We start from the raw sequence: 26,964 nt of genomic DNA, 5'->3' as shown, positions 1-26,964 counted from the left end.
CAACAGGAAAGTTAACTTTGAGTACAGTACCTGTGTCACTTGTATGTACTGAAGTTTCTGCATATATGTAGTTATAGGAGTTTGAGTCGGGAGCTGCGACAGCAGCTGCAAAGGAACAAGTAACAGCACTCTGCTGAAAGGAAAAAGGAGTGATGCAACGCTTCATCTGCAGTCTTCTCCAGGTGTCCTGAAGAAGGCTCCACAACCAAAACACCGTGTCTCTTATCTTTTCCTTTCAGCATGGAATAAACTTTAACTGTCTCTTTGTGTGTAGCGATGCTATCTGTAACCATAAAGGTGTTTGCTGTTTTTAGAAGACATTTTTTGTTGTTGCACCACAGTACAAGAAATACATAACTATTTCTATAATTATAATATAAATATAGCTTCCAGCACCACTGGAGTGATTGTTTTCTCTGAACATTTACCTACCCACTTGTAGCTGTTCTCACCACACAATAAGAATAATATAATAAAAAACTATAATAAGAACTTGTAAGCACCAACTGTAGTGATGAGTTCTTTGTAAACAATCTTTTGTTTTTACTATTGAACAGAGAAGACTACAAGAGAACCTGATTCCCCTGATAACAATATTGGAAAAAATCCTCAAAACCATTGACAAAGTTAACGCAGTGGGCCTATTCAGAATACAGAGCTGAAACACGAATTGATAGAAACGAGTAGAAACGACAGGTATATGCATTTACAACCTTTTTATCCAAAGTGGAATTAGAGTAGAGAACAAGCTGCCCAACCTGTTATCAAAACAGGATAAAATCCTTGGAACAATTAAATACTAACTACTATACTATGCAAAAGACTTATCGTGAATTTCTTCGCTTCGGGCGATTTTCAGTTGGGTTTTTTTGCCAAGCAGTTTTGTCCCTCTCGGCCTCCGTAGCGTGAGGCTTCCGAGGGAAAAGAACTACACATCCCGACGCAGATGCAGGGAGTGTTGGGTGGACAAGGCACCTTTCGGGCTTGAAATAGACAGGAACAGCTATAGAAGACGCATTGATATCAACTGTGAGTATACTCTAATTGCCTGAATCCTTGACACCTTTGTTGGCTTTAGAATGGACTGCATTAGAGGGTAGCTGTGCCCAGTAATTAATGGAACTGTCTGTAGTCTGTGTAGCCGAAAGGGAATGGCAGGCCCACGTTACCCTTTGCAACATTGCACAGATTTTGAAAGAAATATACATTTTAGATCCGCAAATGTTAACATTAGTTTGATCGCATTTTTGCTGGCGTCATTTGTTAAGAAATAGAGAATAAAACTGTGTTTTTTATCTTATCTGTTTGGGCCATTTTCTTTCTTAATTGTATCAGTCATGCAGTTATTATTTCATACTGAAACGTTTATTAATAACAGATTTAGGAGAATGATGCAGGTCTACGAGAAGTGCAATGAATTAGCCTCCAATATTCATTAAATTGAAAACCACCCTGAAAATAGTTTTACTAGATGCCATTACCGTTATACATGTCCGTGTTTCCAGCTCCTGTCATTCTGTATGATCTGTACAGAACTATAACTTATTTTCAAATGATAAATTACAGTCATAGAAATACGGGACTTGTTTGCTCATACTCCACTTAGCGCGTGAGAGTGGGAGATGGTTAACTGCACCCTGCTATTGTTGCTATTGTCATTAAGTTTATTATTGTCTTTTGTACGCATTGAAGACAGATTTTTTTTTTGTGCGAAGTGACGCCTTTCTGGCATCTGGAGGAACAATGAAGCTGAAAGAAATCCAAAGGACCGCGCAGCAAGCGTGGAGTCCGGCCTCTCTTCACCCGGCCTACCTGGCCACAGGTACGACCCCTCCCCACACTCACTGGGAATCCGAGTCGCTGCTTGTCTCGCAGCTGGGCCGCTATCAGAGTAACACAGTTTACAGCTGCAGTGCTGGGACAAGATCAGGACTGGCACTTCCACTGATTAGCAAGAAACCCTGTGTGTATTTTTTTAAGCACCTATAATTCTTCTGAAGTCATGTATTACTTAAACACCCCCTATCTGACATGTTTATTTTGTAATATCAATCTACTTGGCATGCAGATTGTCAGCTCTTTCAACAGATGGTTACTGCAGAGGGTCAACCCCCCCAAAACACTTTTCTGGTGCTTTTACAGGCACCTCGGCACAGCAGCTGGACGCGTCTTTCAGTACCAGCGCCGCCCTGGAGATTTTTGAAATGGACTTTGCAGATCCTTCACAGGACATGAAACTCCGAGGCACCCTTCCTACCTCCAACAGGTAAACGAGAAGCCCCTGTCCTCCCGAGCCTTGTTGTTTTTGTCTGAGAGCTGCTTCAGGTGGCGCGGGTGGCAGCATTGCACGTGAAGCCCGTCTTCTCCCGCGGGACTTGTCTTGTAATACTGTTGTGCCAGAGCAGACCCAGTTAACTTAATGGGGATTCACCTCTGAAAGCCGGACTCAAATCCAATCAGAATCACTTCAAAGTTTATCAGGAGTTGCTGGCCATGAAGTGTCTTTTCTGCGAGCTCACAAAAATCACAAGCATCACCAAAATCACAAAATTAAGGTTACCAAAAAAAAGGTTACATAATATTAGATGTAATAGAAATGGAATAAAACTCAATATGAGTAGAGCTGCTATGTGTCCATGGTGTATGCAATATATACAAGTAGTGCAGTTATGCTGAATACAGTGAAAACTGTGTGTCCATGTAGCCATTACAGGTGATTTACTAAAGGAGCTGCAGGTTGGCTATTTAGCAGTCTTATTACCTGGAGGTAGAAGCTGTTCCGTAGTCTGTTGGACTTGGACCGAATGCTTCAGTACAGTTTACCGGACGGTGGGAGAGAAAACAGTTTGTGACTGGGATGACTGGGGTCCTTGAGAAAGGACCTAGCCTTCTTCAGACTCTCAGCTTGACAGCGGAGAATGGCGCAGACATTTATTATAGTTCCCACGGTGTATTGCATCAGAGTGAAGAGAGCCCTTTGTGCACATGGTCTTCCTCCCCTCCCAGGTTCCACAGCCTGATCTGGGTGAATTTCGGCATGGGCGTGGACGGGTCCTCGGGGAGGCTCGTGGGAGGAGGCGAAAATGGAGTCGTCACCGTTTACAGTCCGGAGGAGATACTGGCGTCGGGAAAAGAGGCAATTATAGGACAGTGTGAGAAGCACACCGGCCCTGTCCGGGCTCTTGACTTCAACCCTTTTCAGGTAGGTTTCCCGTAGTCCTGAACAGAATGGTAGTTTATTTGGATGAGCTTGCCGGGAGGAGCTAAACTGATTCTCAAGGGAGAGTGCATTGAGTTGTGCTGATTTTAGGTGAGGAGTGCGTCCCTCAGAGATGAGAGACCCAGGTTGACCAATCCCACCACCACCCTCTGCGGTGCTCAGCCCACTGTGGGCCACAGTTCAGGGAATCCAGTCTCAGTCAGCTAGTGACTGTAATGACCCAGGCTCGAACCTGTGATCATAGAGCTTTACCTGCGCTTGGACACAGGCCTCCTTTACTGGTTAAGTGACTCAAGAGGTCCCCTTGTCGTTTCCTTTTAATGCATTAATAATAATTGGTGCTCTTGTCTGCTTTCTCTCTCTTTGTAAAAATGATTTACGTTTATTCTTGCTGGTACTGTTTCTTGTTATATTCCTTTGAATATGTTCTAAGTTTGAGGACATGCACTCTGTTTCAGAGCAACCTTTTGGCTTCAGGAGCAAATGATTCAGAGATATACATCTGGGACTTGAATAACTTTAACAATCCAATGACACCAGGGACAAAGTCACAGGTAATTTACTTTCAGAGTTGTGCATTTTTCTTTTTTTAGTTGCTGTTTTTTTCTCAGACAACATTCAATATCATAAAATTACCTATACATGGTGTCCAAAACCCAAGGCATATCTTTGTTAGGATCAGTATTCATTGAGCACTTCTTTTGTTAATCTTTTTTACATTAAATATGCATGTATTTAATGACCTGTGGATAGAGTTGTGCTGAAATGTGTGGTATATTTCTACTGGTTTGTTTTCAGTTGTGTTTTTGCTTACTTCATGTGCATGACAGTATTACATAGAAATATATTGTGTGTAGTACATAGCTTATATAATCTTATAAAGTATTTGACAGACTTTGTCATTATCTTAAAAACACTTTCAGAACAAAAATGTAATACGAAAACTGATGCACAGGTGTATTTCATGAGTAAGGTGAAAAAAGAACACCTTTGCAATTTTAAACTGAGGGCTTTTCAAGAACCATGTGGTTAATTCAGATGAGTACATTTGTTGACCTGTGTAAAGTGATATTGTTCAATCCATGTGGGAATACAGATATTAAGACACACTCTGAAATGTAAATTGCTTAGGAGCCAAATTTAGGAGTGGCAGCCATAATTTGTTCTTCTATATGTTGCTGATGCCCAGCAGTTATTGTTAGGGCTATCTGTGGCATTCAAACCTTTTGTTTTAAAATGGTCTTTGTGTTTCTTTACTTTATAGCTGTGTGAGGTAAGAATAGCAGCACTGCTCTGTGAACTGGAAGGGTCTCTGTCCATGTGTGTTTCCTGCACGGTGCATCACAGCTGTGTGGTCTCGGGGGGGATTGTGACACTTTTTTTTTGTGGCTCTTCCACTCTTCTTTCACTGAATAAATGAGATGTGGTGCAGCCACAAGACTTTTACTGTCTGTTGTAAAGTAGTTCTGCAGTTTTTTGTATGTACGAGAGTGGTTCCCAGCCCTGGTCCTGAAGAAACACTGTGTATTCTGGTTTTTGCTCCAACTGAGTTCTTAATCAAAGGCTCATTGGCTGCAGTTTCCCATTTGGGGCATGTTTTCATTATAGCCAGTAGGCCTATCATCCTGTCACATCAACCCACTGAAGCTCAGCAGATGTGAGTTTGGCCAGTACCTGGATAGGAGACCTCCTGGGAAAGCTAAGGCTGCAGCTGGAAGAGGTGTTAGTGGAGCCAGTAGGGGGCGCTCACCCCATAGTCTGTGTAGGTCCTAATGCCCCAGTATAGCGTTGGGGACACTATACTGTTAAAAGGCACTGTCCTTCAGTGAGATGTAAAACAAAGGGCCAGACACACTACACAAAGTTATGTGCGTTGAAGATGTTAGAAACAGCACCCTTGGAATGGCTTATTGTTGACACCTTTTGGACTGAAAGAAGAAACAAGTTAAAATAAAATTCTAGACAAGCAAGGTGATCAAGTGAGTCATTAATTAACACTGGAGATATAGAGCTCAGCTGGAATGAAAACGAGCAGATACAATGTTCCTCCAGGACCAGGAGCCTCTTTCACACAACATACTGTAGCAGATACTGTAAACACCACCAGCAGGATTATAGTTACTATATGAATTGCTGCTTGCAGATGGTTGTGAATCTATTCACAAGTACCATCCCGTGCTTTGTATTTTGGACTGTCGATTTTATGTTGGTTGGTTCTACTTATAAAACTTTGTTGCTGTTTTTTTAATTTGGTATGTAATGCAGTTTGCTTTTGCTAGTCTGGCTATTCTAACTGGACATGCTGTAGTTAAGAAATTCTTAAAGGGTTCATAATGGAAATCATGTATTATTAGATTTTTTTCTTATTTCCTAAATAGTTTGATATGAATATTTTCAAAAGCTGTATTCTGGAGGATAATTTTTGAACAATTTAAAAATCTGTAGCTCTTTTAATGCTTACGAATCTTATTGCACAGGCTTTCTCAAAAATCTTTTTGATCAATGCCCAATAAGGAAAACAAGCGACAACAATGGAGTGACCAGTATGTACACAAAACCAGATGGTGGAGTTTCTTGCTTGCTTTCTTTCATGTTTAATGTTTAACTGGAAGGACAGCGGTATCACGGTTATCTGCCGTGATGTGGTTTGATTCTTTGAGGAAGCAGAAATGACAGGAGCATATTTACATTTTATTTTTTAACATTGACCCTCAGAATGCAAATGTTAAGTGAACTGTCAGATCATATGAACTGATTGGGAATCCAGAGAAGAAAGTAAAGATATGTAAAATCAATGTGATACATGAGCCCTTTGAGGTAAATTGTTTATCTATGCAAAGTAACCTTGCATGTTGTGATAAGGGCACTTTAATGATATGTCTTTTTTTGCCAATGTAACATGTGAAGTGCTTGTTCTAAGTCTGTTTGAGATTGTTTTTCAAATTAGTCTATAAGGAAGTTTAGAAATACAGAGTCTAAAAGTACATAACATAAAAGTGGATTATTTCCTATTGCCCATAGTGTTGCTTGGCGTCACTTTGGTGACTGAGATGTTGTAAGGCAGGGGTCTCACTCCCTGGATCATGGGAGCCCTAATTCAATTAGTCCTGTAGGTCACCTGTTCCTGAAGCTTGGGCACAGTTGTACATTATGAATCAATTCAGCATGTACTTGATTCAAATAGGAGAACTCGGATCCTGAGGGTTCTGTGATTTTGGTTCAAAATGATCTCCAAAGCGCCTAATTTAGCAGATGGCCTCCTTAATCAATTCCAAATGTTTCCAATCCCTTATCAGTTGTTACTGTAATGGCTGCCTATAAAACCAGCTAGACTGGGGCACTGCAGCTTCAGAGTTGGAAACCCTCAGCTTTACAGTTTCCCCTGTCTCACCTCCATGTTGTTTGATTTGCAGCCACATGAAGACATTAGTGTCGTTGCCTGGAATAGGCAGGTCCAGCACATCCTGGCTTCAGCGCACCCCAGTGGTAAGGCTGTTGTTTGGGACCTGAGAAAAAACGAGCCAATCATTAAAATCAGTGACCACAGCAACAGGGTGAGTGTGCATGAATGAAGGCATTTCCCAATAAGGCAGCAATGTCCAGGGATGTTTTTGATTGGTCTCACCACCTCTGCTTTTCATGTTAACACACAGTCTGGACTTGAGAACCGATCACATGCATTGTCACATTGTAATAAAGAAACAGCTAGGAAATTTGTCCAAGTTTGTCTCGGAGATCGTATTTCTGGGTGACTTGATTGACTAACTGCGTCCACTGTATTTCTGATTCTGCTCTGCCTCTCCTTGTGACATGACCACGTCTTTGATTTCGGACTGCAGATGCATTGCTCCGGGATGCTGTGGCACCCTGAGGTGGCCACTCAGCTGGTGCTGGCGTCCGAAGACGACCGCTTGCCCGTCATCCAGATGTGGGATCTGCGGTTCGCTACGTCCCCTCTGAAGGTTCTGGAGAACCACACGAGGTCCGTAGACTGATCGATACTTTTGAACTGAAGGGTAAATCTCGTCATTTGCACAAGTCCGAAGCTGTTGCAGCACTCAAAAGGACTCGTGTGGGTGTGTGGATTTTCTTGGATGCTGTCTGTCATTGCTTGTTGTTTAGTTTTGTAGCAGTCCATTTGAAGATAACAATGGCCACGTACTGTACTTGTAGTCAGTAACACCTTTTCAAGATATGTAAAGGATTGGTCAAGTGCTTTGTTTAAATAGCCACACAGTTCTTCTCATTTAGAAGGGCCGTATGTAGCTGCTGGTGTGAAAGTGTCTGAATGCGGCTTCCTTCCAGGGGAATTCTGTCTGTGTCCTGGAGTCAGGCAGATCCAGAGCTCCTTCTTAGCAGTGCTAAAGACAACAGGATCCTGTGCTGGAATCCAACCACAGGAGAGGTAAGTCAGACGCAGTCAGTCCTCACAGCTCACACAGACAGATCCATGGAGCAGCTGATGCAGTCCAGCTGCTTTGCTAACTGTTTATCTGCGATTTCTTTCCCAGGTGATCTATGAGCTGCCTACCAGTAGCCAGTGGTGCTTTGATGTGCAGTGGTGTCCCAGGAATCCTGCTCTTCTCTCTGCTGCTTCCTTTGATGGCCGGATCTGTGTTTACTCAGTCATGGGAGGCAGCCTGGAGGCTCAGCAGCAGATGTGTGCTGATAAGGTTGTAAGATGACATGCACTGGTTTCAGTCCCAAACGAGTATTGCAGATTCTGTGAATGCGCTGTCTAAATGTATTTTATCTGGAAAATATTACGGCATTTGATTTTACTGCACTTTAAATGTTTAGAATTGTATTTCTCTACTGACTGAATTGTACTGGATTTCTTCTTAGAATGTTAGAAATTCTGGAAATCTGAAAAACTTTCCTGCTTTAAGTCTGATAACTTGTTCTGTCATGACCTCTGCTGGCATTTGTTACAGATTTACTTTTCTGTGAGTGATTTTTGTAGTTTTTATAATCATGCTCAAAGTGAAAATGCGCTAAATTGACAGGAGAATGTACAAAGTGTCTTGTTTCCTAAAGTCCCAGCTTGACATATGAGTCAAGCAAGACTTGACTCAGTAGGCTTGACTGATAGATAGAGTAGAGTTTGAAACTTTCAGGTGATGTTGAATTTAACACTTAGACTGTTGAAAATTATATTGCTTAAAAATTTCATTTGCTAATTTTATATATGAAAAAATACAGCTTCTCCAGCTTAATGACAACAATTTCCTGCTTAAGGCTATGATTTCCAGCTTTCTTTTTAGAACCAAAGTGACCTCCCAATGCACATACAATTCATGCAGTAACAAAGCTGCAAACAGAAAGTCAACAAGAGCGTCTGTCAAACAAGAGCTGTAGGACATTATGTAGAAACCACACGCGTATCCCTGTTGATTAATATTTATTTCCATGCAGTCTTCTCATGGGTAACATATTAACAAGGGAGTAAGTAGTTCCAGCTTACAGTTTGATCAAAATAAAAATAATAAACAGCCTATACCCATATTTTCTCAGTGTTTATTATGAGTTTATTTGTCTGATGCTTTTATCCAAAGCGGTGTATTTTGTACCCATGCCTGTAGCTGGGTGTTTGACTGGAGCAATCTGACTGAAGAACGTTGCTCAAGGGTTTGACAGCAGTACCTCACCTGTGATTTGAACCCACAATCTTTTTCACCTCCAAGTCCAGATCCCTAACTTCCCCTCCACTCCCACTGCTGGCTTTTCTGATTGATTTATTTTTTGCTTTGTGGCAAACTCTCTCAAGTAAAAGATATTTCCTCTCTGTGTGCGAACCGTGTGGTGCACAGATCTCCTCTTCCTTCAGTGCCCTGGACTCTTTTGGAACGGGACAGGCCCTCCCCCCACTACAGGTCCCTCAGAAGATGGCCCAGACCACAATGATCCCACCCCTGAAGAAGCCCCCCAAGTGGATCCGCAGGCACGTGGGCGCCTCCTTCGCTGTGAGTAAGCCAAAGCCTTCACCAGACATGCCATGTTCAGAGCCTCTCATGTAAGTAAAATGGGCCTAGTTTGCCTTCATTCAAATAAACTTCACTAGGCATATCTGTATACGGGGCTCTTAAATGCTTTGGTTTTTTATGTGTGAAGCATTATTTGCAAAGCAAATTTGAAGATAAATACTCCGTATCTAAACTAACGGCTTACCGCTTATACTTATATAGCGCTTTTCTGGACACTCCACTCAAAGCGCTTTACAGGTAATGGGGACTCCCCTCCACCACCACCAATGCGCAGCCCCACCTGGATGATGAGCTGGCAGCCATAGTGCGCCATAACGCTCACCACACATCAGCTATCAGTGGGGAGGAGAGCAGAGTGATGAAGCCGATTCATAGATTATCAGGAGGCCATGATTAGTAAAGACTAATGGGAAATTTGGCCAGGACGCTGGGGTAACACCCCTACTCTGTTTGAGAAACACCCTGGGATTTTTAATAACCACACAGAGTTAGGACCTCAGTTTAACGTCTCATCTGAGGACAGCGCCTTTTTACAGTATAGTGTCCCTGTCACTTTACTGGGACATTAGGACTCACACAGACCTTGGGGTGAGCGCCCCCTTCTGGCCCTACTAACACCTCTTCCAGCAGCAGCCTTCGTTTTTCCCAGGAGGTCTCCCATCCAGGTGCTAACCAAGCTCACCTGCTTAGTGTGAGCTGCAGGATGATATGGCTGCTGGCTGGGGGAGGTGGCCTGATTTTTGATTCCCTCTGGGTCGTCAGCGCTGTGTGAGAGTACGTGGACAGTTCCAGTATTGTATGTAGTTAGAAGGCAGCGTCACTGCCCACTCTCACAGACACGTGTTCTTGTGTCTTTGCAGTTTGGAGGAAAGTTAATCACCTTCGAGAATCCTAAGTCCCCTCAGCCTCAGGGGCCACACCCCCTCCCCAGGAAGGTTTTTGTCAGCCAGGTCACCACGGAAACAGAATTCCTGCAGCGCTCCAGCGAACTGCAGGCCGCGCTGCAGTCTGGCAGCTACTCCAGCTACTGCCAAGCCAAAATCCACAGCTCTCCGATGGACTCCGAACAGAACATGTGGAGCTTCCTCAAGGTACAGGCCCTGGTGGCAGCCCTGAAGAAAACATAAGAACAGTGGCGAACGAGAGGTGGCCCTTCGGCCTACTTTGCTTGTTTGGTAGTTACCGAAGCCATCGGTAACGTGACTGATCCAAGTATCTCATCCAGCCATTTCTGGGAAGTAGCCACATTATTGCCTTCATCAACATACAGTAGGTGTGTAGAGTATCCAAGACACCCGCAGCCCATTTGGATAAAGAAGTTTTTCTTGTTCTCTGTTTGAAATGCGTTTTCCACTCATGCCACTCATGGTTTCACTGTTTCAAATGTTTCAGTGTTCACTCAGAAGAAATCCACAGGGCTGATATGGGCAACACATCGTATCGAGTCCCTTCATAGTGTTCTCTGTTCAGAAGTAAAAAGGTCCAGTTCCTTCAGCCCGTCAGTCTTGATTTTAGAACATTCTCTTTAGCCCTGCTTTTATAAGTGGCGTTCATTTTCAGTGCAATGTCTTTGTTCGTTTCCTTCGGCGTAATGCGTTGTTGGCATTGCCCCAACTTTTCACATAATAAAAGTTGATAAAAACCAATGGTTAGGACTTGATCAAAATATTGATTCATGGGGGAGTTTATTGTTCAGTGTCATTTTTTACAGTAGGTTAGGCCTTTTTAAATCTTTTTATGACTGAATTTCTAAAAGCCTGAGCAAGTGGAAAGCACAGAAAGAGATAAAGAGATAGTGTTTACATTTCACCAATGCACAAGATAATCTCTTTCTAAGGAAATACAGCTTTTATGTAAAGGAGTTTCTGTTTTCCAGAGATCAGAGCTACACTAACATCAGTGAGTAAAAACACAACACTAGTAGTACTGCATATGACCACTAGAGCTTGCTGTCATTCCATTTAAAGAATTTGTAAACGCCAGTTTGATTTGCCTTTGTAGCCACAGTGCAGTCTTTGCTGACTTGTAATTTACTGTGTTCAAGGATTTCGACTCCAGTAATGAAGTGGGCTGTAACCGCCTGTGGCCTGTTTGGGCTTGAAAGTTCTACCAGTAGAAAGAGTATGAACTGTTTCTGGGCTTCAGAGGGGAGGAAGGGAGGGTTGTCAGTCAGCAGTGACAAGACAAGAATCAAAGTGGACACTGGCTAGAGCTCGTCTTCCGGAGAGCCAGATGTGAATAGTGGCCTTTGTTATATGAGGACGTCTTTCTCTTTTACACAAAATCGAGCTTTCAGGCTTTAAAGTTGGCTGTGGTTTGAAAATATGGATGAGCGCGAGATGCTGTATTTATATTCCTGCTTTCTGCCCTTCTAGGTGAACTTTGAAGAGGATGCTCGTGTCAAGTTTTTAAGACTTTTGGGTTTCAGTAAAGAAGAACTTGAAAAAAAGGTAAAGGCAGATATTTGTACAATTTCAGTGTTATGCATTCAAACCTAAGGACCATAGTGTCATGTTAGTTCACATTTTTAGCTGTTGTAGGGTTTCTCGGGTAGGTCTGATTCTCCGGAGGCTCATGCTGATGGGGTCTTTTTCCTGTTGCAGATTTCTTCAGGTTTAGGAAGAAACTTCCGGCCTAACGGACTCGGCATTGATGCCAACGATTTGGCAGAGAAGATGCAGCACCTGTCTGCACAGGTCAGCCAAAAAATCCATCGTTTAAATTCATGTAGTGCTTGAAACTGAGAATTAACTTGTACTTCCATAAGACTTTTCCAATAATCTCGGATAAAAATCTCATTTTTTATTTTAATGTGCATTTAACGCACACTCTACATTTCCCATGTAGAGTATGGTAATTCAGGGTACTTTATTCTCTGTACGTAAGCTACATTTATATGTATACAATATTTTGCTGACATTTTGAGCTGCGTCCTTCGATTGTCCAAGCACAGAGGTCAGACGAGTCCAGTGCTACAGGAGACACCCCCTCCTCCCCGTCCTCCTCTTCGCCATCGGACTTCTTCAGCCACCTACCCAAGGAAAAGCCCAAATTCCAGATCCCCGTCACTGCCGGTAACCAATTCCACAGAGATATAGGAAGACACACTTCTCAATGTCAAAGGTGCTCCTTATCCTCCATGAAATCTTACTGGAGTGCAGTTTATTTTTGCAAAATAAACAGTACGCCACAGCTCAACAAGCTCAAAACCCTAGGAAATTTTTCCTATTGTTGGTCCCTTCTCAGAAAACCACTCTGGTGGATCAAGCTGGAGATTTCTGCATTGTGATTGCAGTAAAGAAAGGAGGACAGAGCAGCCAATAGCTTGCCTTTCCCTCACTTTCTCAAGAGCAGCAACAGGCTTTTATTTTTGGAGACGCGCAAAACTTCCATACAAAAACATACATTCTAGTGATTGGTTGTTACCATATATGGTACAAAATCAGATATTTGAGACGGTTTGCATATTTTTTTCGACAGTGGTCAGCCTTGGGCAATGAGCCAAAGTCCCTCTTCCCACTTCACGGAGCTAAATCAGACACAAGATACAAAAATCACACCGCCGCCCATGAAACCCAGGCTGTCTGGAGCACAGATGCAGATCTTGCAGAGTTTGCAGATTTAATGTAGTAAAATAACATCATAACAAGCATGAATGCCGAATGCCTTCACTGCAGTAACTGCTTGTGAATGTGTATGATTTTTCAGACACTGACGGTCTGATCAGTCAGGCTCTTCTGGTGGGGAACTTCGAGAGCGCGGTGGAGCTGTGTCTCAGTGACAGCCGCTACGCTGAGGCCATCCTCCTGGCGATCAGTGGGGGAGAGGAGCTTCTGAGGAAGACCCAGCAGAGATACCTCGACAAGCAGAGAACCAGCATTTCAATGGTACGTGGAGAATTGAATATGAGTTTTTTTTGTTTTTAAAAATGTGTGGATTTAGACCAAGGCAAAGTCTATACCAGAGCACAGGGGCTCATTGGGCCGGAGCTCATCCTGGTTACCACAGTGAAAGTGACTCGCCCCTGAGTGGGACACTAGTTCACCACAGGAATGACCCCCCAGCACTGCAGATGCTGACTTACACAGCTAGGTGGACAGGAGCCACAGTCCCCTTTTATGATGCTCTGTATCATATAGCTGTTTTAATTATCCTTTAAGGCGTGGTTGCCATTACAGGTGCAGTACATACTGTACACACCTGACATGTGTTTTTAACATGGTTAGCAGTTAACCAGTTCCATTAAAATAAAATAATGATTAGCAGTTTAACATGGTTAGCAGTTTTCAAAGATTTATGGTATTACAGGAATTGTTTACAACCAAGTTTTGAAAGCTGAAATAATACATATTGCGATTGTTTTTAAACTAGCCCTCATGGTAAATTCATGGTCGATGTTTTTTTTTGCATTTACAAAATAAACCTGGAAATGTCCATTTATTTGGTTCCTCAGCTCATATCTTCCATAGTCACCCGGAACTGGACTAACATTGTGCAGTTGTGCGATCTGGACAACTGGAAAGAAGCATTAGCTGCCCTTCTGACTTACGCCCAGCCCGAGGACTTCTCCGAACTGTGTGGTAAGAGAGTCACAACAACGAACACAATACTGACCGCCCTGTGGCGTCAGAATAATTGACTTTGAGGGTTGTACACTTGAACGCTAAAGGTAGCTTTACAACTCAAAAGTAGTTCTGACCAGTTGACAACATCGCTATTCGGTGTAAGAGGCTGTTGTCCCCTCTTTTAACACATTTCCTTTTTCAAGTTCGAGGGGTCCTACGACTGTGAAGATTATTTACACGTGACCACAGCAGAGTGTTCATTGTAAGACATAAGATTCTCCCCACGCAGGATGGTGATGCGTGCATAGCGAGAATGTTTTGCTGTTGTCTGAAACAAAGGGTCTGGCAGAACTCCTTGTTACCAAAGCCCTGAATGTGAACTGAAGAGGTCCAGCCACAGGCGTAACTGACTGAAATTCTCCCCTCCCTCAGATACTCTCGGGGCCCGTCTGGAGTGTGAGGGCGAGGAAAGGTATTTCTTACAGGCCTGCTTGTGTTACATCTGCTCTGGAAACGTCGAGAAGCTGGTGGAGTGTTGGGTGCATAGAAACGACTGCTCCTCTCCTCTGGCATTGGAGGTCTGTGTCTGCTGACTTGTTCTGTTGTTCTGGTGTCCATCAGGGGCACGCTGCTCTGAGCAGCTCTACATCTGTGTGTTTATTGATTTTATTATTAAAAAATCAGTTTAGCTGTGTTTGGAAACCCATAACCTCACATTAGCTTTTGTTTGGAGTGTGTTTTCCAGGGGTGATCGCGAAGTATTCGTTCACGGTTCACTGTTTTCATCAGCCCTTGTCACTGTCGGTTTAGATTCTTCAATTCATGCTGGTTATTAAGGCCGAATTAGTCCTCGTGTGAAATAGTTTAACAATTAAAGGATAAATTTGCCTAGAACAAAGTCAGGCCTTTTTAATTGATTCTTAATCGTTATGTTTATTTTATTATTAGGCAGAAGTAAATGCAGACATAGGTGACAAAAGGAAAGCCCTGCAGGTAAAAGAGGTCTTTGTCATGTTGCAGGACCTTGTGGAGAAGGTGATGATACTGCGCAGGTCCATTGAGAAGCTGCGCGGTGGGGAGGTGGAGGTCCAGAGTCCCCTCCTGGCGGAGAAGCTCACCCAGTATGCCAGCCTGCTGGCTGCACAGGGCAGCCTGGTCGCGGCAATGAGCTATCTGCCACTGGGCTCTGACCAGGTGGGTAAGGCGCTTCAAAATTTCAGGACCTCCTCTGGGCCTTCATGATCGCCGTGTGCAAGAACGTTCAGGGATCTTCTTGCTTCCCCTGATAGAATGTATAATCAGGGAGGGTAGAGAGAATATATAGTGGAAGAGAGAATGTATAATCATGAGAGAATGTGTGATCGGGGAATTTTTAGAGAACCTATAGCGCAAGAGAGAATTGTCAGCGAATGTGTGATCAGGGAATGCATAGAGAATCTATAGCGAAAGAGTGAACGTACAGTATAATCATCAGAATGAGTAATCAGGGAGTACATAGAGAACATGTAGCGAAAGAGATAATGTAGAATTATGAGAGGATGTCTAATTAGGGAATGTATAGAGAATATTTAGAGAAAGAGAGAATGTACAATCGTCAAAGAATGTGCAATCTGGGCCTCTTTTTCTAGCCATAGAATGAGAATGTACAATCAGGGCCACCAATCAGTGGCCACTGTTTCTAGTCCTATCGGTTCTGTTTTGAAGCTTTAGAAAGCATGGAACGGTGTGACTCAAGGTAGTTAAAGGCGAGAGGTGTTAACCCGAGTCTGCCCCCTCCTGCTGCAGCCCTTGATCATGAAGCTGTGGGACCGGCTGTTTCACGCCCAGGGAGAGGCTGTCGTGGGCCAGCAGCCTCCTCCCTTCCCTTACACCCGGGTCCACGTGGGAGGGCTCGCCCCTGCTCCTGCCCCAGCTCCAGCACAGCCTCTGGGCCAGAAAGTGCACCAACCGGTAAGGCATGAGTGCAGCCAGGACACAGCCGGATAAACTTATCTGCTCGTGATGGACTTTCTGCATTTGTGGTGCATTAGCCGGACTCACAGAAGACTTCAAAATGTTGAAGAGGGCTTGATTTCCTTGTCCTGTAAAACCTAGTTTACAAGCCAGATTTATAAATGTTAGAACTCCTTCATCAGGTGAGGTTTCTTCATGGTGTCTTGGCTTGTTTGCATTGCATAATGTGTTAAGTGGCACTTTTTCTTCGTAGTGTGCCTTTAAGGCCAGAGGCATTTTTGGTAAGGGCTGTGGAAAAGAGACATTGAAAGAGTTCTGACGGGCTGTTGCTACTCATTACAGGGGATATACCAGCCTGGTTTTGCAACTCCGATGGTACCTCCAGGGCAGCCTCCAGTGCCCACAGCTTTCCCTCCTCAGCCGGCCGAGTCCATGCCCTCCCATTCCTACTCTGCCCACGTGCCCCTGACGAGCCTGCCCCGAGCTGGCCCACGAGCACCGTACCCTCAGCACCCTGCCACCGCCTCAGGTAGACCAGGGCCTTTTCTTCAGATTCTGAAAGACCGTCTTATTCTCAGTCTGTGACAGGGAGCTGCTGTTGTTCTTTATATTTGTGCCCATCCTACAGTCACATGGTTCAGACCAGAGATCCTTCCATTATGTTGAAAATGACTATTGCAGTAAATGGTCCAGAGATTTTTTTGTCTTTAGAGACAAAGGTGTAGTTGAGCTCCGAGTTGGCCTAGGACTGCAGCAGTCTAAGCATTCCCAGTGTTTGATTCCAGTCTGGCTCTGCAGTTTACAAGGTATTGGCTCTTTTTGGAGAAAAAGAGCACGAAGCTGGCACAGACGCCTTCATCGCTTAGAGGTTTGCCATCGAAAAATCTCAGTGACCTGTTGTGAGAAACATGATATTGACTAGAGGGGGACAGTCAAACCATGCCCTCACAAGATAAATCTCTTATAAACACAGTGATGTCTGAAAAAAATACCCTGCAGGTTTAACATGGTCAACTTTCAACTGGGTGACCACCAGACACTCCTTTCTGTCTTTCAGGTTTCCCCCCTCATCAGCCTTTCGGCCAGCCAGCAGTGCCTCTCGGTGGCGGCTATCCCTCCAAGCCCACCATGCCAGCCTCCAGCCTGGCCGGACCCTCCCTGCCTCCTTCTTCTGCCCCCGGAGCCCTTCCAGCGCCACCCAGCCCTGCCGGCCCGCCGCCCAGCCTCATGTCCGCGGCAGGCCGCCCCTCGGCTTCTGTGCCACCCTCATCCCAGGCAGGGGGGCCTCCTCACATGTACCCTGGTGGTCATCACCCCCAGGCCTCCGTGGCACCGCTGCAGCCTTCTGGCCCCTACGGCCCCGCCGTCCAGGGATACTCACAGGGCGGCCCCGGAGCCCCAGCCTCCCAGTCCTTTTCCGCTGCTCCTCTTCCTCCTCCACCCACAGGTACGGAGCGGGAAGTCCGCTGCCAGTGGCGCAGGCTGCCATCCTTTAAATGGGCGCAAGGTGAAACTACCTGGAAGTGCCTTTAAAACCAAGTACCTGAGGCACTCCCTTACACAAAGGGTGGTGGGAGTGTGGAACAAGTCATCGTGCCATGTTGTTGAAGCCGATACCCTGGCTTCTTTCAAGAAATGGCTGAATGAGATCCAATTAACTGCTAACTACACCGAACAGGCGAGATGGGCTGAATGGCCTCCTCTGGTCTGTAACCTAATCTGGCATGAAACCATTAAACAGATGTGACAGCTGTATGTACATACATGTCCACAGCTGAAACAGGGTCTTAGCTGTGTGATTGCTCTTCAGTGTAGAAGCATTATACTTTTCCACAAGTGTATTTAGCAGTTGTACTACATACATTATGGGGGGGACATTTCATGCCAGTGAAGTAAAGAAACATTGCAAATATCTTAGAATTTGGCCGGGGGGTTCTGAGCCCCTCTCCTGCTGACAGTGCCTTCTCCAGGGGCAGACGTGGCCCTGTAGCCAGGTGGCCAGGCTGAGCAGCTGCAGGCTTGGGTTGTCTGGTCTGCAGCGGCCTGGTGCTGATTCAGCGTGAATATTAACAGGCTCTGAAAAAAGGGTGGGGATGATGATGGGGAACATCTTCATTTTAGAAAGAAATGTGATATACAGCATGCAATCTTTTCTAACTCCACATATTATCTAGGCGATCGGGCCGTGAGCTTTGTTCTGTGACATGCTCATCGGTGTGCTGTTGTACAGACCTCCCTGTTGTCTGATTTCCAGGGTACTTCCCATGGCTGCAGTTCCATTGTGATGATGAAGGTGAAGGGAAAAGGGCTGTGCTGTAGGCCGTGTCACGCCACTGTGTGGTTTTGTGCAGTGCGTTGCGTTTTGTGCAGCATTGTCATTGGTCTCTTCCAGGAAATTAGCTCTGCTTTCCTCTTCAAAGCTTCAGATTGTTTGGATTGTTGAATTTACCTTTTCCTTTTATTTAAAAGTTGTAGTAATGGCCTACATTTCTGGAATACCACTGACCATTTGCACTGGTTTTGCTAACAAGAAATGTCTACACATTTTTGGTGAATCAGGTGATTTTTAAAAACTTTATACTGAAGCCTGTCATAACCAACTTTTACTATATATAAATAATACATTTCCATTAACAAATATAAATATATTACATTAGACCATTTTCTATTTGTGACATAAACTACATCTTGATACAAAACGTTGACCTATCCTGTCTAATAGGTCTTCTCTGAAATTGTGCAGACACGTATGTAATATTTAGTAGCAAATCTTTAAAACTGAGTGAAAGTATAAATGCAAGGGTAGCATGTAAAGTGATTTGTTACAATTTTCTGTTTTTCAAGACATACAAGTTAATTCTGACTTAAAGAGCAATCCTGTGACCCATAACACAATCTGCTGCACTGACAATGTGGAGACATTTCTGGTTGAACATTAAACTTCTTTGTGTTGTTTTTTTAACTAACACTATACATGTATATACCTTAATTCTTTGCAGGGTTTGATTTGTTTTGTTAACTGGATTCAGACATTTCTTCATTTCAAATTCTGAACAATTGTAATTTCAGAAGTAAATCTTTCGGTGACTTTGGCATATTTTCTTTGTAAATTAAAGCTTTTGAATTCTCAGGTTGTTTTAAATCGTCAACCTGCCTTTTTTTCCCCAGACTGATCATTTATACTTTTTAGCTACTATCCTCCTAAATTACTTAAAATCCTTTTCATAAACCCTGCATTCATGCTAGTTGCAAATTCTAGTTCTGTTAGACGTGCGGAGATCTTTCTAACTGTGATTTCACAAGAAATCACCGTTTCGAGCGGTCATGACACAAGCAGCTGGCTTTCTGAGACGGAAGATTCAAAAGGACAAATTACTGCAAGGCAGATTGAGCTGTGGCTTGAGGTGTAGTGATGGAACGATGTAGAAAAGGCTATAATGCATTCAAGGTTTTATATATGCTGTAACTTTATTATAGTGGTGAAATAGTGATTTTGAGGTGCCAGCAAATTCTCCTTCAAATAGTTCATAAAGTCCTTTGTCACATAGTTGTACGTGTGGCAGCAAAGTGTTCTTTGATGTTAAATGCATAATAATTGAAAGAATATTCAGTCTGTGTTAAGCTAATTTATTTGAAGTTTTTTTGTGCTTGTAAAAGGATGTTTTTTTTTTCCTTGCATCTCACCTAAAAACAAGTATAGTCACTTGAATTTCTCATGTTTGTTGCTCCTGAGATTTGGATGAAGCTGTGATTGACTCAACAGCCCTACAGCGAATTGCACGTACTGTATAGCAATTTAGAATTTTAAGCAAAAGTATTGGTGATCGGCTTGCATCCTTGCCTTAATTTAAGGTTTCATTTTGAAGCCTTTATGTAATTATCAGATCTGTTGTAACTACACAGTAATAAGTTGTCTACAATTTGTTTTTGATCTTTGCTCAGACAAGAGAGAAATAACCCCTGTACATGTGTACATCTGGAACACGAGCAGCAAAATGGTTAACAGCTCGTGCTCTTGTATAGTTGAGTTTCCGTTTGTGCCATTTAGCTGAGTTTGTGGTTGTGACCGACTTCTGGGAATGAAGGTAGTAAACACCCAGACAGAACTGAGAAGTACAGGGAGACGTGTCCCAGGAGGAGCTGGGGGCAACAGTGAGGGTTTGAGGGTCAAGCTGGCAGACTTGAATGCATGCCTCGGATGTGCACAGCGCTCACACTCAAGTGCAGTCTTGGCCTGCCTTGGGCTACCCTTGCTTTTTGCACTTGCAAGTGTCTATGCTGACAGATGGCAAGGAAACGTGTCTGTGTGCTTGTCTGACTGTGCTTGTCCATGTTTACTCCTTCTCCAGGCCCTCAGGACGGCTGGAATGATCCCCCGACAGTGCGAGGAGGGCCCAGAAAAAAGAAGGTATTCCCTGCACTCTTAAATCAGTCCTGCTGTCTCAATGGACACTGCTTAGCTCTTGCAATAACAGTCTGCTTTTATGAAGCCACATAATATAATACACCTTTCAACTAAGATCTGTTAGGTTCATTTTTTTTCCCATTTTTTTTAGTAATCTGTGTGCAGTTTAATAAAGAGACCCAGAAGCGTTTCACCTTTGTAGTGTAATGAGATTAGACACAGGTGGTTTAGATCTCAGAGCTGTTCAAAAACTCTGTATTTGTTTGTTGAGTCGTTTTCATTTTAAACTCACTTTGACAAAAGTATTTGAAAATGCACATCCAGGTCCAATCTAGAAAAATTGCATACAAAGCCTCTCTATTTTTCTTCGTTTTGTTTTTTTATGATACTCAATGGGGTTACATGGAGGTCACACACTTTAAGTTCTCTGTAAAAGCAAGGAAATAGCCTATTAGTGTTTTCAGATGTAGAATTTCTAAATGAAGTATCAAAGGTGGAAAATACTGGCTGGGGGAATGCTCTCATGTTTTTTTCACGTCTTGCATGCCTTTATGAAGTATTTTTAACTATTTGTTTGCTGTCGTCCTCATTTCCTTAAAACAGTAAATAATGGCCAATACATTAGAACTTAAATCTCATTTTACCCAGCAGCTCTGCTGTCCTGGTGACTTTCTCATCCCTACTGACCCTGGCCCCCTCTTGATGTTGTGTACAGGAGGCCTAAGCCCCAAATCCTATTAGTCAGGGATTCTTGGAAGCATTAGTTGTAATTTTCACATGTTCTAGCACTTGTATCATCACTTGTCATTTACACTTACAATCATCTTTGTCATAAGACCAAAGTGATGGATTTATTTGGTTAAATCTAGTCAGTCCACTTGGGTAATATATTCATGGGGGTATCCTTACTCACAGATATTTATTGCCGTTATCCACTTTTAAGCAGATTAACATGACTTAATTAAGAATGAAACAATGCAGATTTGCCGGTCGTAGTAACATAAGGCAACATTAAGAGGTACAATTTTTCAGATTTCTAAAGTACCTTCTAATGATTCAGAAGTAAGATATCTAGATATTCTGGACAATAATTGGAAAGAATTACAAGCAGACTGGAAACAGTAGTAGTTTGGTACATTCCCTGTGTAGGAGAGGAGATGATTAAGCCCCATGATGGCATTCTGAACTTGGCGACGCTGGTCTCTTCTGTAAGCCCTTGTAGGCAAGGCCTTAATTCTTAGGTGCCTCTGACTTGTTCTCTTGTACAAATTGCACATGGCAAGGGCAGGCTTCATTTCCTGACCCTTAGTTTGTCCAGACAGTCAAAGAAGGAAGTGCAGCTTAGAGGTCAGAGGTCAAGATAGTTTGAGGAACTGGTGTTTTTAAGTCTTAGCTCACCTACGTTGTTTTTGTATGTCTTCTCCCCCTCCGTTTAACAAATTCCCTTTCAGCTGAGTGTGACACTGCATAACATCACAAATGCAAAGAGAAGGTTTAGTTTGTTAAGGAGTTAATAGTAAAAGTACTGTTTTTATCAAATGTGTGAATCCTCCTCTTCAAAATTGTTGTATCCAACTTTTTCCCCACTGTTAAAGGTCCCAGAGTAACCTCAAACCTCTTGGGATTGTGTCGATACCAGGGTGTAGTTAATTGTGAGAGTAGTTGCCATTTGTAGCACACTGCACGTATCATCATTGTACAAACCCAAAGATCAAAACGTGAAAACAGCTCCTCAGATTTTGAGTTAAGCTTGGTATTAGCTAAAGATCCTGCTCACTAGAGCCGGATTAGTTCATCATTAAAGTCGTTTTCTTTCATCTCTTCATCCCTAAAGGAATTGGTCTTGACCGAACGGGTTAATGGTGTCACAGCAGTACGCTTTGCAGCAGCATGTGCAGATGGGCTGAGGCCCAGAACTAATCAAAGTCTGTGTTTGCCAAATTAGCTTCTGAAAAGTCAAAGACTAAAAGGAAAAGTGTGGATCGTTAAAAACAAGACTTTAAAAATATATTTTAAATCTTATTTTTTGAAGGGTTCCATACTTTTCTGTCATCTATTCATGTGATTGGATTTATGATCAACTACATCAAGACCAGCTTTAATTAAAATTTAAATAATGGTACTTTGGAGAGTATTGTTTTGGAAGTATTTGAAATTGTATTTTCGATTTTCCACGCAGACTCATTTAAAATGCCATTTTGTGCAATAGTCCTTCCTAAATGTACTCAACAGTATGCACAAGTAGATGTACTGTATGTGTGCAGAAGTTCATCTACTGGATATGCACAGTGCTGCCCAGTTTTACTTTACTGTGTGTCTAGCTGAGTCTTATTGAGCAACTTGAAAAAATGAACATAACATTTTGAAGTCAGTGTTAGACTAGTGGGAATGAAGCTGTTGCAAAGAATGCGTAATCAAAGCAGAAAACATTTCATTGTGATGATATTCTTTAATCAGCTGTGTAAACTAATACTTATCATGAATTTCCGTACAGATGTGGCTTCTTCTCAAGCTGTATCAAGAAAGTCAAAGTAACAGTGCCGGGGCCCTGTGTTTCGGTGTGGCGGTTGAGGTGCTCAAAACAAGTAGCAGGCTGAAGTCTCCCTGGAATTTGGCCTGCTTTATTTTTTTCCGTTGCCTGTGTCTCGTAGCTTCCAGAGAACTACACTCCTCCTGCTCCGATCACGGCTCCGGTAATGGGATTCCCTGTGGAGCAGCACGCCCTGCAGCCCCAGGTCTCTCCGCCTCACGAGCGCGTGCAGGCCCCTCCAGGAGCTCCGCAGGAGCCCAGCATCCAGGTGCAGCCATAGAATTCCCCCTGTGGGAACAATGCGGATCAACAGGAGTTCCATATTCAGGAGTTCCTCATTATGAGGACACAATGGGTGGATTGTCCCGAACTTTTTTTGCTGTTGTGATTTGCACGGTTCATTTTGTTCATTTAATTTTTTTTTTTTTTTCCTGTTATGTGGAGGGTAACTATAAGAAGGGAATATTTTATTGTGTCCACGAACTTCACTCTTCAGTGTGTATGCCAACTGACTTTGGCGATGTTATGAGCAGAGTGCCAACTGAACAAGCCAATTGAACAAAATTTCAAAAGCCTCCCCAGGAAGCAAGGTGGAGAGAAATGGTGTCCGTGATGCTTTTGAGCAGATTGTTTAAGAATTCAGACTTTTCGGGCAAGCATGTATATTCATGTCAGAAAACCCCCCGATAGATCATTTAAGACTGTACCACAGTCCAAAGCAGATAGAATCTCCACAAGCATTGGTTGTAATCAACCTTCAATGGTTACAACATGAAACTTCTGGATATCAGTTGAAATGTCAAACCGCTGAATTAACACGACACACCTGTCGGTAAGGTGTGGAGTGGAGACCCAAGGCTGATTCCATTTTGCTGTTGCCTCCCCCTCTAGAGTCTCCATCAACTGCCTGCGGAAAAGATTGAGAAACGAGAGATCCCCCCAGAACACCTGGTGCTGAAGACCACCTTCGACAGCCTGGTCCAGCGCTGCCTGCTGGCGGCAGGAGACCCGGTATGTCCTTCACCCTGCGGCTCAGTCGGCTTCGGGGTGACCAGGAGCCCCTGCAGCCCCCCTGGCCACTTGAATGAGCACACATCCACCTTGAGAGCAGGCGGACACTGAGCAGTGGAGCAGGTGAAGGTTCATTCCATACTGAAATGAAAAGAAACCTTGCGTCTCTTGTCTTTTCAGCAGGGAATAAACCTTTACTTTTTCCTTTGCAGCTGTCGTAGCTACCTACTTGACACTGAGACACGTTCCAAATCCAGGAAGGTTTCGAGAAACGTGGATAATGCAAATGTAAAGAAGCTAGTGGGCTATTTTAGGTTATAAGATGTGTTTTTTTCCAAACCCAATTTGTGTTTAAATCTCATTGTTTTTTGGTGAGCGTGCCAGAAGTGGCTCCCTATTAAAACAGGTTTCTTCTGAGAAAAGTAGACCGTGCCATCAGTTTGGGGATTTTTTCCCCATTGAACTAAGTGGAAACGAAAGTAACCAGGGAGTACAAACAAACAGCTGGGGATGGAATAACAGAAATAATCCGAGGTGCTCATGTCGGAACAGGCAACTGATCAGAACTGAAGGCCCAAGACTCGCATAATGAACAGAGATATCACGTTACTTTGACTTGAAACCTTCTTTGCGTTGCAGCAAACCAAACGGAAACTTGACGATGCTTCAAAGCGCCTGGAGTACCTGTATGACAAGCTGAGAGAGCACGCCGTGAGTGGTGTCTTTTTTTTTATCTCCCCCCCCCCCCCCACCAAAGTACTTAATAATATCGCTGCCGAGTCCTATACTGAGCCCAGCTGGTGCGCCACTGGTAGTCCCCCGGGAGAAGCGCCGCCCTGGAAATCCTCACTTCTCGCTTGCCTTCTCCTCCTCCAGCTCTCCCCCAGCATCCTGGCGGGGCTGCACGAGGTGGGCCGCTGCATCGAGGGCCGCAACTATCAGCAGGCCCTGGCGGTCCACACCCAGATCGTCAGCAGCAGCAACTTCAGCGAGATCTCCGCCTTCATGCCGGTCCTCAAGGTGGTGATGACCATCGCGAACAAGCTCGGCGTCTGACCGCGGAGAAGCAGGTCGAGCCAGTGCAAGCCACTGACGTCTTCACAGTAGTCCAGTGTTAGAGATACTTAAATTATCTATATTTTTGACCTATACAAATGTGCTTTGAACAATGCCGTGCCGACTCTTCATTATATCCACTCCTGTTTTCCGCAGTGTTGTCTCACGCAAAAAAACGTGTGTGGCGTTTACCAGTTTGTGTGTTTTTTGTGGGGGGAAGGAGGGCACCCATTCTGTTCCCCGCCTTTATCCTTCCATGTCGTTTGCCAGCTACCCTTTGGGTTTTTGACTCGTGCGTATCAGTGAAGTGCAATCAGATGTCGGTTAATGAATTTGATAAAAGAAGGAAAAGGATCAGGCAGTGTAGGATGAATCCGGACAAGACTGAGCACCACTTCATCTGCCCTTGGTCCTCCAATCCATGGGAATGGAAGGATGGAGGGTATGGAGATGCTCATCCTAGAGGATCCATGTTAGTCTTCTTTCCCCCCAGCCGAGCCTGGGCTGTGGCAAAGAGTTCAATTTTGTGGCAGAATAGATTTCCGAACTGAGAGGGATATTAAGGTATACAGAATTTGCTTATTGAAAATATACAAAGAATACCTACATGCACAAGACCAGTTGATTGTTATTGATTTATAGCATTAAAAAATCTTTTAAAAGCTTTTTAAAGAAAAAACAAATGTGCCATTTCCTGCCGGGAGCTTTATTGAGATTTGCTGCTCAAATCTAAACAATCTAGATAACATTAATGGAATACAAAACGATCGTGTATGAATGTGCACAGTGGTATACCCAGATAGTAGACATCTTTTCTTAGGTGAATTTTTTGCTTACTGTTGTGGGAGGTGGCCTGGTACTCTAGAGATCACAAAAGCTTACTTATTTTTTTAACTGAGGGTCTTGACAGTTAATGACCTTACTTGCAATTAAGCTTCTCCACATATATTAAAAAAGAGCAGAAATGCAAAACCTGAAAGATTACATTCTGTATACAGGCATTCGCAGTCTAAGAACTGGGTTTCTCATAATATGCTTAATGTACTCGGAGAGTAACTTTAGAGATGTTGCCAGTTTTTGATTCTGCAGTTTTCAATTATCAGAACTGTTAGGTGAACCCCTTTGTTTTCAATTAGTTTTGATACAAACGTGAAAGTAAGTTGCTTCACTGAGACCTGATTAGCTGTTTATTATTGTGGGGTCTCTTATATACTTTCTGTACAGTCACATCTTTTCTCCTTGAGACACTCTGCAGCACTGAAACAGCAGTGGGCACCTTGAGATGTTGTTTGTGCATTCCTACGTATAGATTATTTGAGGAAATTTAAAAGTATTGATGCATTGTGGATTTCACACCTGTTTCCAAGGCTATGCTTTACAATGCTGAAATTCCAGTTGAAGTTAGAATGAAAATAATTTTTCAGTGAGATTTGGGCCTTGTTTAAGAAGATATCAACCACCATTTAAGAACATATTTATTTAAATGTGCCCTAGGAATTTTTGTGCATCAACTGCAGTAAATATTTATGAAATTAATTTTAGGGTTTAATTCTTTTCCCCATCTGAAATGTGCGTTACAACGTGTTACAAATGAATGTTGTAATGCATTCAACAGTTTACTTATTAATGTTAAAGGCAGCTGTTGCACAAAATCCTCACATCAGGCTTTTGCCCAGCTGGTGAAGTTCCCGTATTTAACCTAAAAACCGAGGAGCTGTCGGAATGGCCCACGGTGTGACCACAAGCCCTTCCTCCTGGTCAGGTGGTTGGCTCTGGTTCCATGTAGAATTCGAGGAAAATTACAATGGTGTTGAGCATCTTTGTTTCAGGAGCCAGAGCAGTTATCCCAAGCAGTTTGTCAGTGCTTGATAAAATAAGAGGTAACTTCTGTCTGTAACAGAATTGTTGGTTTTGTAACAACGGTATTGCTTTCCTCCTAGGAGGAGTATTTCACTCCTTGCCCCTTTAAAATGCAGTGGAAGAGCTTTTGCTTTTTTTCAGATTCTTCTGCTCTTCAGAAATCTGGCACTGAGTTAAAAAACAGATGCAGTCCAGCTGTGAGGTCAGTGTTAGCTGGGCAGTCACTTGTTGGAGGGTACAGTTACAGTTATTGAAGGCAAACAAGTGCCTCCATGCTCCCTCTTCTGCGCCGTTATTTGTACAACCAGATTTCCACCAATATTGTCATTCAGTGATGTAATGGAACTTTTTTTTTTTTTCAAATAAAGCATTGTCTCAGA

General features: G+C 43.3%; 1 protein-coding gene across 2 annotated transcripts; it reads left to right on the top strand.

Annotated features, from left to right (window-relative positions):
- The first annotated feature begins 927 nt into the window (after positions 1-927).
- On the top strand, positions 928-26,964 carry sec31b (SEC31 homolog B, COPII coat complex component). 2 transcript variants are annotated; one of them, XM_069188910.1, is made up of 27 exons: positions 928-1,029; positions 1,716-1,822; positions 2,143-2,266; positions 3,007-3,202; positions 3,679-3,774; positions 6,634-6,774; positions 7,060-7,202; positions 7,526-7,625; positions 7,732-7,893; positions 9,031-9,183; positions 10,065-10,295; positions 11,580-11,654; positions 11,808-11,900; positions 12,158-12,278; positions 12,913-13,091; positions 13,658-13,784; positions 14,202-14,347; positions 14,790-14,963; positions 15,555-15,719; positions 16,065-16,251; positions 16,780-17,169; positions 17,977-18,015; positions 20,072-20,130; positions 22,779-22,925; positions 23,549-23,668; positions 24,308-24,379; positions 24,545-26,964. In XM_069188910.1, exons 2-27 carry the CDS (start codon positions 1,744-1,746, stop codon positions 24,722-24,724), a joined length of 3,699 nt encoding a protein of 1,232 aa, XP_069045011.1. In that variant the 5' UTR covers positions 928-1,029; positions 1,716-1,743; the 3' UTR covers positions 24,725-26,964. The 2 variants fall into 2 exon arrangements, with proteins under 2 accessions (XP_069045011.1, XP_069045012.1); XM_069188911.1 differs by lacking the exon at positions 17,977-18,015.

This window comes from Lepisosteus oculatus, chromosome 4 (assembly GCF_040954835.1).
Source record: "Lepisosteus oculatus isolate fLepOcu1 chromosome 4, fLepOcu1.hap2, whole genome shotgun sequence".
Classification (NCBI taxonomy): domain Eukaryota; kingdom Metazoa; phylum Chordata; class Actinopteri; order Semionotiformes; family Lepisosteidae; genus Lepisosteus; species Lepisosteus oculatus.
Note: the sequence above shows the minus strand (reverse complement) of the source record. Positions and strands in the feature narration are given on the sequence as shown.